The sequence below is a fragment of the Trachurus japonicus genome, chromosome 1 (assembly GCF_045865225.1).
Source record: "Trachurus japonicus isolate A0001 chromosome 1, Traja_1.0".
Classification (NCBI taxonomy): Eukaryota; Metazoa; Chordata; class Actinopteri; order Carangiformes; family Carangidae; genus Trachurus; species Trachurus japonicus.
The window spans coordinates 16,081,873-16,101,516 of NC_140907.1; the positions used below are offsets into that span (position 1 = coordinate 16,081,873).

General features: G+C 40.3%; 3 protein-coding genes across 3 annotated transcripts; 2 read left to right on the forward strand and 1 right to left on the reverse strand.

Annotated features, from left to right (window-relative positions):
• The first annotated feature begins 271 nt into the window (after nt 1–271).
• LOC146991623 (putative RNA-binding protein Luc7-like 1) lies at nt 272–7,789 on the forward strand. Its single transcript, XM_085775716.1, has 10 exons — nt 272–881; nt 1,390–1,484; nt 1,902–2,000; nt 2,888–2,998; nt 3,548–3,691; nt 3,927–4,103; nt 4,258–4,439; nt 4,532–4,561; nt 4,891–5,052; nt 6,678–7,789. Exons 1-10 carry the CDS (start codon nt 821–823, stop codon nt 6,916–6,918), a joined length of 1,302 nt encoding a protein of 433 aa, XP_085631842.1. The 5' UTR covers nt 272–820; the 3' UTR covers nt 6,919–7,789.
• A 530-nt stretch (nt 7,790–8,319) lies between these two features.
• Nucleotides 8,320–13,408, forward strand: cenpm (centromere protein M). The gene is made up of 6 exons (XM_085791716.1): nt 8,320–8,512; nt 9,330–9,406; nt 10,399–10,497; nt 11,037–11,116; nt 11,353–11,444; nt 12,980–13,408. The coding sequence occupies exons 1-6, from the start codon at nt 8,456–8,458 to the stop codon at nt 13,127–13,129; spliced, it is 555 nt and encodes a 184-aa protein (XP_085647842.1). The 5' UTR covers nt 8,320–8,455; the 3' UTR covers nt 13,130–13,408.
• A 3,680-nt stretch (nt 13,409–17,088) lies between these two features.
• Nucleotides 17,089–18,983, reverse strand: mb (myoglobin). Its single transcript, XM_085775728.1, has 4 exons — nt 18,926–18,983; nt 18,084–18,169; nt 17,729–17,948; nt 17,089–17,562 (listed from the first exon to the last, which is right to left on the reverse strand). Exons 2-4 carry the CDS (start codon nt 18,164–18,166, stop codon nt 17,422–17,424), a joined length of 444 nt encoding a protein of 147 aa, XP_085631854.1. The 5' UTR covers nt 18,167–18,169; nt 18,926–18,983; the 3' UTR covers nt 17,089–17,421.
• Between the last annotated feature and the right edge of the window lie 661 nt (nt 18,984–19,644).

Genomic DNA, 19,644 nt, shown 5'->3' on the forward strand with positions numbered 1-19,644 from the left:
TCCAGTCTAATTTGCACTTTCCTTTCTTTTTTTTCTTTTTTTTAAAAAAACTTGCATGGGATTTAAATTTATTCTAAAATTCCACACGGATAAATATTTTACTCGATGATTTGAATTTATTCTTATTCCCAAACATTTAAAATGCATATTTATTTATTTTTATTTCTCTCAGTGATATGTAACGTCACGACAGCGAGCAGCGCGCGAGGCTGACTGCAGCACTTCCTCGAGGCTGAGGAGCGGGACCGCGCTCCACGTGGACGCGCCGCGCCGCGTACGGACGGGAAGTGGAGAGACGGAAGAAAGGACGTTCAATAAACTTGCCAACTTATGCCTGGCTGGCTAGCGAGAACAGCCAGAGACTTGTGTTACATCCAAATCGGTGATTGATTTCGATATAAATTGAAGGCAGCAGCTAAGCAAAGGCCCAGTGTCAACACTCAGTCAGCTCCTCGGTCCGCTCTCGAGCCGCGGACTCACTCCGACTGGTTGCAAACAGACTCACCGACCTGCAGCCGTAGCGTTACCGCGGTACCAAGTCACACACAGCCGCTGGGAAAGTGGTGTAATAACCAGTGAACTGTACTTGGGGGAGACACACACACACACATACACAACCAGCTCGCTGATCCGCTGGGACTCGGGCTTTTTCCCTCCTTGTGGGGAAAAAGTTGTCCGCGGGGTCCGAGCCGCGGACGGACGGAGGCTCGAGGCCTGCAGCGGCAGCAGCAGCAGCAGCGGCGGCTGCGTGAAGCACCGCGGCGGCGGCGGCGGCGAGGAGCGACTCACGGCGGCAGCTAGCTCAACATCCAGACCAAACATGTCGGCCCAGGCGCAGATGCGAGCGATGCTGGACCAGCTCATGGGGACAGGGAGAGACGGTGAGATCGGTTCATAGCTGTTGTCGAGATCGGCGTTTGATTAGAATAAAATAAAGATAAAAAATAAAAAACAGGACAGGAGTTTGAGTTGTTGCTAGCGTTAGCATTATCCCAGGCGAGCTAGCAGACACACAGCGAGGCATGCTGCACAGACCAGGCTAGTCCACATGAGGATAGCCAGCCGGCTAGCTACCTGTTGTCTTTGAGTTTACATGGCAAGTTCAGGTCTTTGTGGAAATTTAACACTACATCTACGTGGCTAACATTTTATAACATTTTACTTGGTCACCGTCAGCGGGCTCGTGTCTTCGTCGCCTACATTTCTTGCCACCAGATGTTGTCATTTTATCTTAGTGTCTATCCGCAGCTAACTTGAAGCTTAACTGGCAAGGTTAGGGATGTATGACTCATTCATTACAACTCTGACTATGGTGTCTTCAGCATGTGTCTTCTCATAGTCTGTAAAGCGCGATCAAACGTCCTTACTAGTCTGGTTTCATCTGAACAGGAGATACCATGCGGCAGAGAATCAAATTCACAGATGAACGGGTCTGCAAAAGTCACCTTTTGGATTCATGCCCTCACGACATCCTGTCAGGCACCGTGAGTATCATGTTTACACATAAGTTACGCCTTCACTCACACAGCCTTGTCATGTATCATGCAGTCAAAGTACAAGGACAGGTTCATGTCAGTCCACTCCAGATGGTTGGAAATGATACATCAACTATAAGGTGAAACTGTTGGATTAAACTTTTAATGCACTCATCAGGTCCTAACCTCAAGATTTTGCCCATCAGTAATTGTAATCCCACTTTCTTTAGCTCAAATTGAAGGCAGAAAGGCCTGAAAGCTAAAAGAGAATAAAACTGCTGTGCTGGCCTCATCTGGCACCACTAGGGATAGTACGGTACCTTTTTTTTTTTTACATGAGAGAGTTATTTGAGAAAGGGATCTCAAGATGAGTGAAATGTCAAAGCAATGAAACTTAATGCATTGATTTTTGTCTTCTTCGTGCAGCGAATGGACCTGGGAGAGTGTATGAAAGTCCATGACCTGGCCCTCAGAGCAGACTACGAGATCGCCTCCAAGGAGCAGGAGTACTTCTTTGAACTTGATGTGAGTAAAGCCGCTCCTTAGACCAAACTGGAGAGCAGAGCTGCGTCAGTGATGTAAACCCTCAATGGGCAGACATCCATCACATTCACACAACACCTCCTCTGATGTCATGATGATTTCTGTCTCAACACCTGTCTGTCAGAGACTAGCTTCTAGCCTAAGGGAAAACGGTGCTCAGTGATGTAAAGATTGTAATGCTGTCTGTGATAAACTTATGATTACACTAAGTTATAAAAATAAAATTGGACTGATTTGAATAAAGCTCAGACTTAAAAGCAAACACTCTGGCTCTGTGATTGTGCTACTTTCATTTCCAGGGATATCAGAGTTTGGTTGTAGTGGTGCCGTTGAGCTGTGATTGGCAGCCTAAGAAGTTGGAGGTCTAATTTTAAGACTGGTTAAAAGCAGGCTAAGTAATGGCTAGACATGTGTCTGAAGGTGATTGCTATGAATACAGGGATGAACCTTGGTATAGGCCTCGTGGAAGCCACCACCTAAATTGTAGCATGTGGATCATTCAATATGTTTAAACATTGTTTCGAGCTCTACAAATTAAAAAGAAATTCGGAAGAGTTAGTTGTCGATCAGCACTTTATTTTGCCGCGTTCCCCCATTTGGTTCACTTGTTGTCGCTTTTGCCTCTTTACAAAACCTCAGAATAAACCTTTTATGTCATACATCAATTTACATCTGGGTTCTTATGTCACTTCCCACCTACCCCTTCAAAAACTGAGCTGGGTCGTAAGTAACATTTGGGAAAAGTGAGGAAAATTATGCATTCATATTATTTTTTTCTAGCAAGAAAAGTACTGGTTTACACAATAATTGCTCTTTTAATCTACTATAACTTATTGCGGTTTTTTTGTACGTTTTGTGTTTTCTTTCAGGCTGCTGAACACCTTCAGTCTTTTATTGCCGACTGTGACCGTAGGACTGAGCTGGCCAAGAAAAGACTGGCCGAGACGCAGGATGAGATCAGTGCAGAAGTGGCTGCAAAGGTGAAACGCTATCACCATGACACATTTATTGAGTTATTATAAAATTCATTGTATCCAAAGGAAGTTCATATATTACAACAGTAGATAAACAGGCATGGTGATTGATAAAGAGATAACTAGCTAGAACTAGACTAACTAACTAGATATAGCTATAAACATAGTAATATTGTCGTACATATAACATAAACAGAGTATATAAAACTGTATGTAACGCATTGTATATGAAATGACCACAAAGCACAATGATATATGTACAGTACAGAAGTTAAGCTGAAACTGTTATTTGTTGATAAATAACACAATGTTATACTAAATGAAATTGTCTTGAATATTACTGTTACTGTCTTAGATTACTCATAATAATGGTGATTTATAGTCAAGAGCAAGGTGCAGGTTTCTTATTATGATGTGTTGTGTTCTTCATATCAAACAATAATAAATATTCAGGGAAAATGGCAAATTGACCCCAACTTGCTGGAGCCACTGGAAAATAACATTTTTTGCGTCTCTCAGCTCATTATTTTTCTCCGTTTCTCCTGCCATGAACAGGCCGAACGTGTCCATGAGCTGAATGAAGAGATTGGGAAGCTGCTGGCCCGGGCAGAGCAGCTTGGAGGTGAAGGGAACGTAGATGAAGCCCAGCAGGTGCTGGAAATGGTGGAGAAGACCCGGGGCTTAAAGAAAGAAGCAGAGGTCAGAAATTTAAAAGCTGCTTTGTTGTGCCACATTTTTTGTGGTAGAATAGAGAAGATCGTATATTTGTCAATTAAAATGGTTAATAAAGCATTTTTTCCCTCTCTTAGAATTGGAAAATGACTAAATCTGACTGGAAAAACTATTGATTAATTTTCTGCATCATGACATACCAGCTTCAAGTGTTTGTGTAATTTACCACTGCCCCTTTGTGCTAAAACCTTTGTGCCTGCAGGATGTATACAGAAACTCGATGCCAGCATCCAGCTTTCAACAACAAAAACTTCGGGTGTGCGAGGTGTGCTCAGCCTACCTGGGTCTCCACGACAACGATCGCCGTCTAGCCGATCACTTCGGGGGCAAACTTCACCTTGGCTTCATTCAAATCCGCGAGAAACTTGACAAGCTAAGAGTAAGGATGCCCTGGGGCTAATGCATAAGTCATGACTGTTTATTAGTAAGACCTGTGACAAGTGCATCGACGTGCTCAGTTGTAATTTGTCTTTTTGTATGTTACAAAAATTTCTTATTCAAACTGTACTTGTTTGCTTTTTTTGTTAAACCAGAAAGCAGTTATAGAGAAACAAGAAAGAATGAGAGTGAGAAGACGAGAGGAACGCGAGAGAGAAGATGAGAGGGAGCGACAGTGGGAGATGGAGCGGGAGCGAGAGAGAGAGCGGGAACGAGAGCGAGAATGGGAGAGAGAACGAGAACGTGAAAGGGAGAGGGGGGAGAGGGAGCGTAGGAGGTGAGATTTCTTTTTTCTTTCTAACACATTGTATGCACTGAAAGAAATGTGTCGTCTCAAAACTGAAACTGACAATGTTCTACTTTTCTTAGGTCAAGGTCTAGAAGTGGAGACCGTTACAGGTATGTCTGATTCAGTTGGTTTGTCTTTGTCAGTTACAAATGAAAAGGCTAAAATTTCACAGATAATGCAGACCTGAGGTGCAGCACAGTGTTGCAGCTGTGTAGGATGTACTGGTATACAAAGGCAGTGTTGATATGTTGGATGATTGGTGATAGTGTAACATGAATAGTAACACACAGACTGAGTAGGATCAGGTTGCTGTTCAGTGTTGTACTAATAATGATAACAGCACTGAGCCTTTATCTGAGAAGCTGTAGCTTCTAGCAGTGTCACCCACCTTTCTCTCACTGAAACTTAAATATCTGTTTATAATCATTCTTGTATCTAGGGATGGAGGAAGTTCGTCTTCCCATCATTCAAGACGCCACCACTCCTCTCGCTCCAGAGAAGAAGGTGGAGGTGGAGATCGGGATCGAGAGAGAGAGCGAAAACATCGACACAAGGAGAGACATCGCTCACGCTCGCACTCTCACAGACACAAAAAGAAGAGGTGAGGCTTCTTTTTTTTTAATCCTTCATAGAAACTTACTGTACATACAGCCTCGTAAGCACAGGAGAACTGCGAGGGTGCGCCTCCTAACTAATTCAGATTGGTCACTCGGATACACTCAGTTGACTTTATTCACATCAACACATTATTTCACGTTCAGCCACCGTGGACCAAGTGATTGGAGGCAAAGCCAACAGAAAGTTGACAACAAGTGGTGAAGTCAGCAGTCTCACCTGATTTTAATATTTGAATTGAGCTTTGTTGTCCTGTCAAGAAATTCATGGGGTATGCAAATTGGCTCAAAGCAGGACTTACCGGTACAAATGAATGTAGTACTGAAACACCTAGTTGCCAATCAAGGTTTATGTAACTGACAGTTACAGCAAGAAAAATAGTTAAGTAGTGTTCTTTTTTGATCAAGTTAAGACATATCAAGTATTTGAAACATTATGTCAGTGGAAGCTAAATGTTTTGAACATTTTCTCTCAAGGTGATTTTGATACTTTAGACTTGTTGACAGTTGAAAGAAACCTGTTAAAATCTGTGGTCGTCAGTACAAAATGGCGGTCCTAGAGACAGACCGATGGCCAATTTGAAGCTGTGATGCAAAATGATGATGTAAATACATAGTAATAGTAAAAGATAGGATAAAGTCATTCAATCTTTAGACAGAACTCAGGTTTTCATAGGCACAGCTTTGTCCATACTCTCCCCCTCCGGTGTTTTTTATGTTTAGAAGAGTTGGCTCTCTGGAAGAAAATTTGTTTACTGTTTGACTGTTTTTTAAACACAGTGGTTATCCAGAGCTAATGATGTGTCTCTGCTATCATGGACTTTTTTCTATTTACATCATAGCACTACACTACTGTTCACCATGTATTTGATGCACAGACCTCAATCTAGTATCGAACAGTCTGACAGTCAGTCTCATAATATCTGGTGTTTGGTGGAGTTGTGATGGACTTTGCCTATTATTTGATAAATTATAGACAAATTATACCAATTAGATTCATTGATAATGCATGTAATGATATTCAAGTTCTAAATAAATGTATAGATTTGCTGGTTTTAACATTTCTCACTACTGCCATCCAATGTATAACTATAACTTTTAATGTTATATGTCTAGCTCTAGTTTTATGATGAGTACGATTGGCTGAGCCACATTGTAAAATACCCTGTCAACTCACAGCTGTGACCACATTTCAACAGTTGTATGCAAATTGTTTTAACATCTTGTTGGAAACTTTGATTTACCATCTGTGTAATCGAACTGACACTGAAAACTACTAGAGAAAATACCTTAACAATTGAAATACATCTGTCTCGAGTCCAACATGCTGATGTAAACAAAGAGGAGTGCTAACATATTCTCATAATTCAACAGTTGCAGCAATTAATGGCAATATTAAGATTGTTGAAGGGGTTAGCAAAACCGAGAAAAAGCGACTTGCAGAGTTCCTGTTTAACAGCTGTTTCAACTGACATTGAAAACCATCTGTCTACACTTGGACCACAATTTGGAAACAGGTGTTAAACTGAAATAAAGTGCTTCGTTGCTTTATGCCAAGTGTGTTTTTTTTTTTCTTTTGTTTATTGATCTGTGGCTGGTTGTTTTTCCTCAGATCCTCCAGAGACAGATCATCGCACACCCGTGACGGAGAGCGCTCGCTGTCCCAGGAGAGATGGAGAGAGAATGCAGCAGCAGATGGATGCCGTGAGGACAGGCCGGAGTATGCAGACTGGGAGGACAGGGAGAGGTCCACCTCCCCGGACACGGCCAGAGGAAGGGAACGAGAAAGATCCCTGTCACTTGAGCGGGATCGACGCTCCAGCTCTGAGGAGCGAGAGTCCGGGGAGATATGAACAGGATGGGACGTCTCCAGAGTCTTTGATTTGGATATATTGTTTAGTAAAAAGGAGCATGGAGAGATGAGAGCGTGTTGCTGCGGGCGTGTGTGTGTGTGTGTGTGTTGGCTTTGTATGTGTGCTAGAACTGGGACATGTACTGTACATTAGATCAGGGGTGAACGGTGAAAACTTAACATGGGGATGAGGAAACAGGTTCAGTGGTGACAGTCAAGGAAACATGCAACTTTTATAAAGGCTAGAGTGACCTTGGAGCAGGACAGTCATATTTTGACGCCATTTTGTCCATCTTATGTACAGTTGACAGTGATGAGATGACTGAGTGAAGAACAGAAGCCCTGCTTAAATTCTGTTTTTATTTTACTCACACAAAGTGCTGTTATTTTTTTATCATTAGTTGGAAATTTTGTGTTATTACTGTTTTTCCTGTTCCATTACCGGTTTCAGTAGCTGTGGATTTATTCACACGGGTTGGACTCATTAATGTGGCATAACCCTCACAGTACTGTATGAAATGAGCTGAAAATGACTGAAGGCACTTCAGATGTTTGTCTTTTATTTGCAGCCTTCAAGCCATAACAATCTCATTTGGGAAATCTGATACACATCCTTAAGCCTGACTTTAATTCATGGTACAGTGGTGAGGTCCTAAAATAAACGCAATTGTTCCCCTGAATGAAGTCCTCAAACTATTTCCAGTCATTCCCTGACAAGTGAAGGCATATAGATGATGTGCATAGTTACATACTGACAGTTAAAAGCCCGGGGACCTGTGTCCTGCTTGCTGTGATACAATCTGGATGTTTGGGATGGGATTTACTTTCCTGTGCCACCATAGAGTGAATAAAATTTTCTGCTTCTATTCAAATACATCGTCTGTTTATGCATACAGTCTGATCAAAGCAAGCGTTATTATTATTTGTGTCTCCTTTAGCTTGACTAATCTACACCTGAATAAAATAATCCAACACTGGACAAACTTTTCTTCTATAAAGTACCACATCTACTGTGAAGACCTCTATAATTTTGATATTGAAAGTTTGAAAGATTGAAAGTTAATTCATTCAGTCACAGAGGAGAAATAAAGGTTTTCACAATGATTTCATTGTGATGTTGTACTTGACCTCATCGTATTCAAGGTGGTGTGATTCTGCCCCAGTGGTGTACTTTATACACACGTGTATATAAATAAAGCAATGTTGTACATTCGATATAAGTTGGTTGCATTTACAATAAACGATACGTAAAAAACCTAAATTGTAAATTAACTGTTAAATTGTCAGATAAATGTAGTGGAGTAAAAGGACAATATTCCCGTAGGAGCAGCACACCACTACCAGTGAGGTGCAGGACACTTAGCAGCCTGTAGGTGGCACAAGATTACAGGTCATGAAGCTGGTACGTCATGACGTCAGACGCACGTTCGGAAAAGAAGCGCGAGAGAAGATGGACTTTCTGTGTTGATCTGTTTCACTGACGAAACGGAGCCTGTTTTCAGCGGTTTATCCATAGACAATATCTCATTAAAATCAGGATGTCGGTGCTGAAACCCTTCAATAAGCTGCCTGGTTTGAATACGGCAACCATCTTGGTGAGTCGGTGTTTCATTAGCTTTTACCGTGAGCCGCTGCTGAGCCTGTGTGTGTAAACAAATGTCAAAATAGAGGGGTAAATGTGTCTCATATTTGGTGGCCCTGACGCATAGACTGTAAAAAGCCCTGACGGCGAAATGCACTGCAACCACGCGCAAAGACACAAACGGTTAACAAATTTAGACGACAACTTCTGAAATTTGGTAACACACGCCTTTACAAAAAAAGAGAGAGAGAAACAACACCTGCAAATACGCAACTCACAACAGAAGGGACACATTAACCTACCTAGAAACTAACACAGCAAGCTAACGAGATACATTTGCAATATCTGAATCATATGAAAACCGAATAATTAATAACCCAACAGGTAGCCGTCTTCATAACTGCTAAAGTAAGTAAATATTGAACATAAGAGTGCCCCCACAGTCCGTCCCTTCTTTGTGTCCCCAGAAACACTTCCGTTGTGTTGTGAGTTTTTGCACCTGGTTTGTGTATTTGTTGGAGTTGTGAGTTTTTGTCTTTTTTTAAAAAGATCAATTTAAATTTTTTTCTGACTTTGTATTGTTTTTGTGTTTTTCTTGTGTTTGCTGAAAAGTAGTTTCTCTCTGAAATACAGCGGCTTAGAATTAAATTGCTCATAATGTAGCTAAACACTATTGAGTTGTATGTGAGTAAATATAAACTACTGTGTTGGGTTTTTAAAATACATCAAACAGATTGGAAGTCTACTTTTGGACTTAAGGTACCTTTTATGGCTGTGTTTTTAGTGTTAACATGAGGTTTTTTGATGACTCTGAGAGTTTTTCCCTCCAGCTGGTGGAAGGCGAGGAGCAGTTTCAGCAGACTTTAGCAGACACTCTGGTGGAGGAGTCCGCTGTTAACATGAATGTGTGAGTATTGCTCCGTCCTGTTAAACAACCGTTAAAGTTGATTCTACAGAGCAGGATATTGTCATTAGACAGAGGTGAAAACGTCATCTGCATTTCTGTTTTGTTTTAACCATTACAACGGTAACTCTTTTTAATGATGAAACACTTGATAACAAAAGAAAAACTGTGAATTATGCTTCAGACTGACGTGAATTATTACAATTAACTTTTTTCAGTTGGTAAATAATGTTCATACCAAGTCATAATTATAGAATTTGTTGAGTTGTGTACTTACATTATCCCAAATTTCAGTCAAGACATCAAGGTAAAGGTCCATTTGGTGTCATATCAATGGTATCATGTCCCCTTTCATTCATCTGTCAGTGGAACAGACAATTACTATAGTTATGTCAAGACAGCAACTCCCACGATCCCATACAACGTCACTACTTAACTGTCTTTCTCATTGTTTTGGATTAGAAACCCCATCAGTAATAGTTTATACACAGCAAAGTGTCCTATTGTTAATGTACAGTATGTTAATTGTCATGCTTGCAATTTGTAATCATGGGTATTTTTCCCATCTCTACTATTTGATGCAAACATAGCATTACAGACGATCACATCTATAACCATGCAGGGTTCCCACGTGTCCTGGAAAACCTGGAAAACAACATGTTTGCGTTGTTCTATGATAAATTTGTCATAATTTCTAAGCATGTAAGAGATTATTTCATTGATAAGTTAGAGCCATGGCCATGCACATGTTTAAATCAGACTTCTTGGGGTGAGACAGGAATAAACATAGAAACAATCCTTGTAAATGTGAAAAAATAAGGTACAACTATGGAAAAGAAAACTTCTTCAAAGCATGAACGATGTTGTCTTGGGATGTATTATAATGACATGTCTGTCAGACTTTAGCAGCTGAAAATGTCCTGGGAAATGATTTCAAGAAAAGAGTGGGAAGCCATGTTCATTCTGACAACAAACACGTCTGTTGTACCACACAGGAGACTAGCCAAGAGTCTGCCTCTACCCATTGAGCACGAGGAGACTCGTCCAAGAATAGACCTGGTGGTTTTCATCATCAACCTGACCTCAGAGCTCAGGTAACCCTGAAATCTTTACATATCCAAATCTGCTAACCCACCTGAAGTATCAGTTTGCCTGAACGACACTCTAGTTGTGTTTGTGTGTTGTCTTCTCACAAGCTTCTTGCAGCTGAATGCTTTACACCTAATGTAGTTTTTCTCTCTAAAGCTTAGACCTCAGCCTATCTATAATTGAGTTATTAGAGGAAATTTACTGCTTGACAGACACTTATTGCTATCTAGAGCTACCCAGTATTTCTTAATTACTCTGACATGTCTTCAAATCAAAGTATGTTTTCTTCTGGTTTCTTTATCTTGTTGCCAGCACAGACTTCAAAACCTACCCACAGATGTTAATGCTGGTATTCAACCTGAAGACTGATTAATGATTATGTTATAAAGGACTACTGATTTCTGTAGCATGGTATTGTCTACACATTGCTGTCTGTCACTTATGATTATTACTGTGCTCTCCAAGTATGACTTAATTTGTCAAAGCATATTGTAATAATTGATACAATTAACAATGTAACATTCATTATTTTGTTTTGTGATAGTTTTCAGTCAACAGAGGCTTCCCTCAAATATTTGGACCCTGGATATTTCCTTGGGAAAGTCTGCTTCATGGTCACCAATGGTATGACACTGAGTTAAATCCTGCACTTGTTTTCAATCCTAAAAGACAAAAGAGCAGCAAAAGGATAAAATGGCCAAAAAAAATGTCTACGATGGCTTATTTTTCATGATTTATAAACCTTATTCTTCCTAGTATAGTTGGAAAATCGTATAATTGGAAAAGCCTTTGTTGGACCTCTTCTGTGTGTCTCCCTCTGCCTGGCTGTCATGTCATTCATATATTTCTGTCTTTTGTAGCTCGTAACGTTTCGGTCCCCACAGAGCGTGTGGACGCTGTCAGAAAGCTGGCTGCATCACTGCACTGCCCCTTGCTGTTTGCAGAGGATAAGGTTTGCATCAACTCTTGTCACAAGCATGGAGGACGGCTTCAATTTCACATGTCAGAAACAAAACACATGTACAGAAAAATATGGCTTTAGGGCAAACCCTAGATTTTAGCTATTGGTTGTTCTAGTGGACGCGGGTTATCTGAAAATCAAGCTCTCAAAATGTAGAAATTATCTCATAATAATGCCTCTTTCATTTTTTTATTCCTGATCCACAGACTGAAAAGTAAGATTGTATAAACAGCAGACTGGTGATGAAAGTGTAATATTGCTGAGTTTGATTTAGGGCCCTTGTAGTAACAAGATCAAGCTCATTTGCCACGTCTTACTTTAGGGGCCACATCCTTCCAAGGACACATGCTATCAAGTCAAAGCCTAAAAAAACTAAAACTAAAATGAGACATCTCAGATTTGTTTATCCTTGGTTGCTGTTGTGTTGCCTCCCTCTCATTTTGGAGTTTCATGGTGATGGATATTTCTCAGCTATATGGGGACAGCCTTGTTTCGATGCTGTGATGCAATCAATCTTCAAATGCATCTCTCGAAGGATGCAGTGACACAGCCTTTGTGTCATTGTTTTGACTTTTAGCCCGGATACCAAACCAACCAGCGAAAATCTGGGCACTCACTCTCACCAAGACAGGTTTTCTTCCATCCTGAGACAGATCCGTTCGTATGAGACGGGGCGGTTTACATACAGTGACTGACTGAGCATTTTTTTGTAAAAACCAAGCTGGCTGCTGCTGATGTGCAGACGTCTGCTGAATCTATCACAACAGTATTGAGCAAACTGGATGGTACATTTCCTCTAGAAGATAAACAAACAACTGCGCTCGCTGCATTTTTTGATAACACAGGTGTGTTTTCCTGACCACAGACAGGATTTAGGAAAAGTTAAATTTTTCAGCTGGACTCAGTCTGTGCTATACCTACGTTGTTTAATTATGTCTGGTGGAATTTCGGTCTGCAACTGATGATAACATCCCCTGGAAGTCGAAAATAAACGGAGAGTCTCATTTTCCCATTTGCAAATGCAAATTGGTCTGGCGATGGCAGGCTAGTCAGTGTCAGCACAAGCAAATTAATGAACTTGAATGAATTAATAATTTTTAATTGGTTAATCCATCCATCCATTTTCTGTTACTTATGCATGTCTAGTTAGTGTCAACTTAATTAATTATAACCATTAGAAATTCTTATTATATGATATAATTCACTGCTGCGAAGTACTAGAACAAAACTGGGAGTCAAAGGGGAGTATTTTATTTTAACAGAATATTATTGATATATTTGAAGTACTGATGATGGAAAATTTAAATTCAGACAAATGTCCAGACCCTTGGGGAGTTTCATTCCATTTGCTTTAACACAGACGAAATGATCAACAAAAAGGTCAGGTTAGAGCCCACAAAATCTTACATTTTAGCTTTTTTGCATGATTATGTAGCTTGGCACTTCTTCTGAAGCTCAGTGTTGCTATGTTGTTGTTTTTTTCTGTTTCATAAAACATGGTCTCTGATGTTCTCCCCCTCCCATAGACTCCTGAGGGTGTGATCAATGCTGCAGAGAGACTGTTGACCATCCTGAAGGTGACGGCCGGTCTTGTTCCTATGGCAACTTCTCTCTACCTGTCCAACCTGACTCGATGTAGAGTGCCCGCAGACATCGACCAGCCGAGCTTCGATTAGTCGCGGTGACTAGGATCATCCTTGATTTTATAATGTATATATTTATTTGTAGTGGTTTTCTTAACACAGAGCAAACTTATTTTTATGGTATTTCTTTGTTATTCATTATACCTTGAATGTGTCTGCTTTGGCTTGTTGCAGCTGCTGCTGTTTTTTTTTTTTTTCTTTTCTTTTTCTTTTTTTTCTGAGGTGTACATAATTTTAAATAGAACCAACATCCACATTTGACTCTTGTCTCTTCAGAGAAACAGGTGTAAACAATAAAATCACAAGAACTGAGCTCATCAAGACGTAGAATTTACACCTTTTTAGTTTGTTGAACCAACACAAGGAGTCTGGTCACATGACATAATATCCAGCACAGCTGTTCCCACCTTCACCTCATGTGAACCTGAACAGAGTTTTTCAACGAAGATGAAGTTCACGTATCCACCATTAAAAATCTACTGTTGAGCTGCACTACTCACAAAAAGTTAGGGATATTCGGCTTTCTGAAGAAATTTCAGAATGCACCTAAAATGCACTATAACCTTACAGGTGAACTTAATTTGACCGTCTCTAAACCTTTGAATTCAGTACTTATAACATAACATGTTGTTCTCTAACACGGTGATTAACCGCAAAAATCAAAATTAGTGTCTGATCCATGAATTGACCAGTAAATGTCCATGGTTCAATGACAGTTTGTATTGAAACAGTCCTCTTCATCACACTGTTCACATTTTGACATCTTGAGACCAAGCAGACAACTAACGATCGATCAGCAGTACCTGGCCATGTCGAGGCTTCAGACGGGAAGTTGTCAGAGGGAAGTGTCCACTGAGCTCAGAGTGTCACAGAGTGTGATCAGCAGGTTGAACAGAGACACAGAGAGACTGGAAGAGTCACAGAAAGGCTGAGAAGTGGACGTCCTTTGGCCACATGAAAAGATATTGACAGGTTGACATTTTTGTTGTGGTACCATTGTTGTTAGCTTTTGTTTCAATAAATTGTTTGAGATGAAGAAATTACCATCATATACCTCTTTTTAAATGCCCTACTTTCATGATATAATATCACTGTAGCATGAACTTTTTACATTTTCCATACATTTCACCAGAAAGTCAAATATCCATAACTTTTGTGAGTAGCGTGTAATAATAAACTTTATTTATAGAGCACTTTTCAAAACAAATGTTACAAAGTGCTTTCCAAGTAAAAACAATTAAAATGGCAACCAGTGTATAGTGTATCTGTGATTGTCACTTGAATGTGAATCTCAGCAATTTTACCAAATTCTTGGCTTTATATCAGATAGATATTTTAGCTTTAAATTTGATGGTATTGAATATAAAACTTTCAGTTGTGTTAATATTTCACTAATTAGGTTGCTTGTAAAAATAATTACCATTATTTTTTGCTTCTATGCGCCATTAATCCTGCTTGACACATAACCATGGACAGTTTGTTATTTTCAATACTTACTATTTGGATTAATTAAACTGTAAACAACATTCACATTCACCATTTTGTGACATGCATTGGATACCAGAAAAAATGTGTTACTATAAATGACAGCTACAAACAGCTGGGAAATGAGAAGTACAATATGGAGATAAATCATACAAAAAATAAAAAAGGCAAATACCCAACTATCATTGGATTTTTGAAAATGTAGGACACAGATTACATCATCTCTTCTCATTTCCACTCCATAAAAACTTGCCCTCTTTATCAATGAATGTACAAATAACCTGCTGCTCAGGGAGATGCTGGGTGTGTGTATCCTGGAGAGTGACCAGAGGCACTGTGCCTAGTGTCACGTCTGCCTGTGTGCTCTATTGCGCACGCACACACACACACATACACACAAACACTATTAATAGTTAGCTTATCATCATGGCAGTTGTCCATCATGCAAGTTAACCAAACACTGTTGTGGCAATGAGTCAGAAACTTGGAGGACAACAAGGAGACAGTAGGACTGGGGAATGTCAATGATAACACTAATATCTTTGGCTCCCTCGGCTCTTTTACTTTAACACGCGACCAGTCAGCGCAGGTCAGTGCGCTTCTTTCCATTAACTGAAACCTGCTTAGGAAGTCTTATTGTTAGAAGACAAAAACTCAACTTTGAGTGACCTCTAATGTGCGACACATGACACATTTTGTGTTGTGATTTATTCAGCACCTCTCCCTTTTAAAGTTCAGAGGCTATGGGCAGGGGTATCTGCGTCATCAGCACCTGGTGTTTTCATTTCTCGTCCAGTGAACTTTTAACCTCTCATGCACTGTCCTCTCCCCAGCAGAATAGACCACAGCAAGTGTTGAAACATTTAATTAAGTCATTAGAAAACGGACCGGCACATGTCAGTTATCGAGCACTTCAGAGCCATGCAGCCACGCCAACAACTCTGCTGGGCTTTCCTGAGAGACAAATGGATGGAAAGTTGGGGCAAGTCTCCGTCAGTGTCTGCACCTGTGCAGATGCTGACATATTGTCAAGTCAAGTCAAGATATCTTTATTGTCCCTGAAGGCCAATTTACGTTGCAGCCAGCAGCAAAAACAGCAATAAAAATACACAATAGCATTACTTAAGTGCAGAATTTAACTTAATGATCATTAAAAATCAGGGGATCACCAAAGTCGTTAAGATTCATCTTGTGGGACGTGTGGATGTCTGCTCTAGATTTTATGACAATCCTTTTTTTGTTCAGGGTGGAGCAGCTGATGGACATTACCGTCCTTAGAGCCCTGCCAAGGCTAAAAACGTCTGACATACACTCTTGTGTGTTTATTTGCACCTTTTTGTCTCTGCCATCAGGAATTGTATTTCCCGTGACAGCTGACATAATCTCCGGTTTAGAAAAAGCATTGAGCCGTAGGCTACTGCCAAAATGCTGAATTGATTAGTTTTGAAAATGGTTGTCACGAATACTAGAAGAGCTCAAAAAACACAGCCAGTGTCAAGGATCATACACCAGACTGAAGAGAAAAACATTTCAATTCATAGTAAATGGTCCCAATTTACAAATGGGTTCAGTGCTTCTTGAACAGAGAAGGTTGAAAAAATTACAAGCTCCATGGTGGAGGTAAAAATCTCAGTCTAAATTATGTTTCACTGTCCTCACCCTCGCCTCTACCGAGTGATCTGTGATTTGAATTAAGTAACATGAATTGGAAATTCAGTCTGATTATCTTACCTGTCTAACCTCTCACCACTACTGTGGTCTCAGATCTGAGGTCTGCAGCCTTGAGCGGCATCAAGTTCAACCTGATCATGGCACTCCTCTCAAATGCAACGATGTGTAAAGGAGAAATGTCTGACTTGTACGGAAGTGCAAGTGGTTCGGTGGTTCCAAGTGTAGATTAACCTCAAACCGAGGGACTTAATATATAGTATTGTAATGTCAGTGCACCAGGCTTACAGGTGCAGAGATGAAACCAGAGCATTTTCAGAGTAGGGAGATTCATTTATAGAAAGTGGATTGTTAGTCTGCAGGAAAGTTGATGGAGCGGTTAAGTCCCGCCCGCTGTGACTAAATACTGACCACTCTGCACCATCACGTCCACATGGATAAGATGACACTGCGTGCAGGTCATCAGTGCCATTGCTCTGGGTGAAACGTTCAAGTGGACTTTTTTTTTAATGTGTGTGTGTGTGTGTGTCCACTTGTTTGTTTGAGTGTGTGCGACGTGCGTGCATGCGTGTGTCCAGGCACTTGATGTGAAGAGTTTTATTCTTGACCTGATTCTTATCTGGGCTTCCTGACCCTGAATGTACTTTCGGACCTCATGTGGTATCTGATCAAAGACGTCCTTCCTTTCATACTTTATTATCATTAAAGCGTGACCATCTGTTAGTTTCACTGATTTATAATAACCCCAGCCTCTTAGCGTAGAGCACAAGAGGTGAGTAATGAGATAGAAATTGAAATTGAAATGACTAGAACTTGCGATAAAAAAATAATGAGCAGAGTCAAGCAACAGAGAGTTTTATTTATTATATATAAGGGTTTACAGTATATTGACTTTTACGTCCAAACCATGTTACACAGCAGGAAACCTATTTAAACTATGACAATCTAGCAATTAACCTGCAATAGAAGATACATTTGCGAAGCTTCCTATGGTTCTGTAGGATCTTCTTCATAACATATGGGGCTGTAAGTTATGGTAATGCTATATTTGATTTCTTAAACGATAATTCAGATGGAAGAGTAAACCTTTTTTTATTTTCAAAAAAGCATGTGCATGTGGGGAACTTCTTGTCTGTCATCTGAGCCCAGCATGACTTGTGTGACATTAATCTTCAGCCCTGGAAGCCCAGCTCTTTGTAGTTGGCCTCAAGGTCAGCAACGACAACGGCCAACACGTTCCTCATGGCCTGCTGCCCGGCTGCGTCCAGTCCTGCCTTCTCTGCCATGACTTTAATAATGATCTCGGAAATCAGCTGCAGCAGGAATAAAAGAGAAGAAATCCACATACTGATTTAGGATACCCAACATTGAATAGAATAGATGCAGCAGATGCAATACGTCTGTACATATAGGGAAAGATTAAACCAAGATGGGTCACACACTGTATCAAAACCTTTCCTCATGTAGCTACAAGCTCACCTTGAAGTTATTAATGGGGATCTTGTGGTTGTTGGCGTGGGTGGTGGCCAGAGGTTTGAGGATGCTAGCATGGTTGCCTTTGGCCTTCAGCAGCTCCCCAAGTTTCTTTAGCACAGTAGCGCCGTGGGCAGAAACAGCTGCATTACCAGCCAGATCACCCTTAGCGATGCCAGCAAACTTTGGAAAGAGACTTAATGTATCTGGGTGCTCTGTGAACAAACTGGGAGGAAAAGGAAATGAGATGATTCACCATTAGAGTGGAGGGGTTATTTTGAATATCTTGCATACGGCTCTGTGAACCTGACCCTGCCTGACCTCCAGCACAGAGGAATCTTATCTTGTCAGAGCCACTTACCGGGTCAGAACCAGGCCCCCATTGGTGGTGTAGTCTGCCTCCACTGGACCCCAGTGCTTCAAAACTGTGTCAAAGTCAGCCATTATCTGAAGACATGAAGAAAGGGGTCCAAAAAAAAACGACAACACTAAATTCAGGAATAAAAATCTGATTCTCAACCGACGGAAATAATAGAACAGTGAGAGAAAAACCAAGTGTCCTGATCACATGAAGTTCATGTGAGTTACACAAACAGTGTTATCCTCCAGTTCCGGCATTGCATTTCTTCTGTTTGATACTGTATGATACGCCAGCAGCCAAGAAACACTACATTCAAGTGAAAGTCATTACTATGAGGAGGCAGATACATGACCTCGTCTGCCCTCCCTGAATCTGTAACATGGCCTCACTTCACCTCTGCATAATTTATATGAGGTGAAATCAGATGCACTGTTTTTGTGATGTTATTAAACTGTCACAAGGTAAGGTATGCTTAATAATGAATTTTTAAACAACTTTTTTTTTCCATTATAACTAGAATTTCACTCTTTGAGCATAATTAATTACTTTTTTATTTCTACTATTATCATTGTTTTTAGCAACTGAGGATAGTTTGTTTTTAAGTCAGTGACCTTGAAAAATTGAAATTGCTTCATTCGTTTTGATTTTATACATGATACAAAATAAACATGAGCTGTTATCCTATTATGACCAAATTCTGCTTTAATCAACCTGCCATCAAACATTCGCACAATATCACCTTTATTGTCTGTCAATATTCTCTAAATCAACATATTTTATCAATGAATAGGACCTTTTGTGATATCCTGCAATTAAACCACTAAAAAACAGATAGTACCTACCTGCGACGCAGTAAAATATCCTGTGTGATTATATCAAATTCTTCTTAGCCTGTCTCCCCCCCCAAAAAAGAGCTGACCTTTTTATACTCCCTCCCTCTGTCCTCTCACCAAAAAAATTTTCAGCCCTCCCATTCGGCCACCTCTCTCACCGCACGTCTCTTAAAATGTTCACACACCTCCAGCCTTAATCGGGAAACTTTTGATTCCACGCAGACGTCGTTTCAGTGGCACTTGGGGCATATTTTCTGTGTCTCATATCTCTGATCCTTATATGCCCAGCTTAATCTCATTTGAGTAGAGAGGATCATATTTACCAGAAAGATATGCAAACAGACAAAGTGCAAAGTGAAATGACCCTGTGTATGTGTGAATGTGTGTGTGCAGCATGAGTTAGTGTGCCAGTGAGTATTTAAACAACTGCCAGATCATCAAATTAATATAAGATTAATGCAGTGTAATAGAACAAGTCCTGCAATAAATCAAAACCTCATGAAGGCTATAATGTGTTATATGTATGGGTCAGGGACGTCTAACAATTTTGTAGTTGTCTGTGCTAATGTTGCACTGTGCTGTGTTAAAGACATGCAAACTTATTCAGTCATTATTTTGAGTAAATCATATAAGTAAAATAGTTAATTAGTTTGTAGTGTTTAGCCATATTGCATGATATAGATTAGATTATCAGTAACCTGTATTGATTTGTGGACACTGTGAAGTCT

Coding starts and splice junctions, on each gene's coding strand:
- LOC146991623 (XM_085775716.1), top strand. CDS start 821: ATGTCGGCCCAGGCGCAGATGCGAGCGATGCTGGACCAGCTCATGGGG. Junction 2,001..2,887: donor AGTACTTCTTTGAACTTGAT/GTGAGTAAAGCC, acceptor GTTTTCTTTCAG/GCTGCTGAACACCTTCAGTC. Junction 4,440..4,531: donor GGGGAGAGGGAGCGTAGGAG/GTGAGATTTCTT, acceptor TACTTTTCTTAG/GTCAAGGTCTAGAAGTGGAG.
- cenpm (XM_085791716.1), top strand. CDS start 8,456: ATGTCGGTGCTGAAACCCTTCAATAAGCTGCCTGGTTTGAATACGGCA. Junction 9,407..10,398: donor TCCGCTGTTAACATGAATGT/GTGAGTATTGCT, acceptor TGTACCACACAG/GAGACTAGCCAAGAGTCTGC. Junction 10,498..11,036: donor AACCTGACCTCAGAGCTCAG/GTAACCCTGAAA, acceptor GTTTTGTGATAG/TTTTCAGTCAACAGAGGCTT.
- mb (XM_085775728.1), bottom strand. CDS start 18,166: ATGGCTGACTTTGACACAGTTTTGAAGCACTGGGGTCCAGTGGAGGCA. Junction 17,949..18,083: donor GGGGGCCTGGTTCTGACCCG/GTAAGTGGCTCT, acceptor TTTTCCTCCCAG/TTTGTTCACAGAGCACCCAG. Junction 17,563..17,728: donor TCCCCATTAATAACTTCAAG/GTGAGCTTGTAG, acceptor TTCCTGCTGCAG/CTGATTTCCGAGATCATTAT.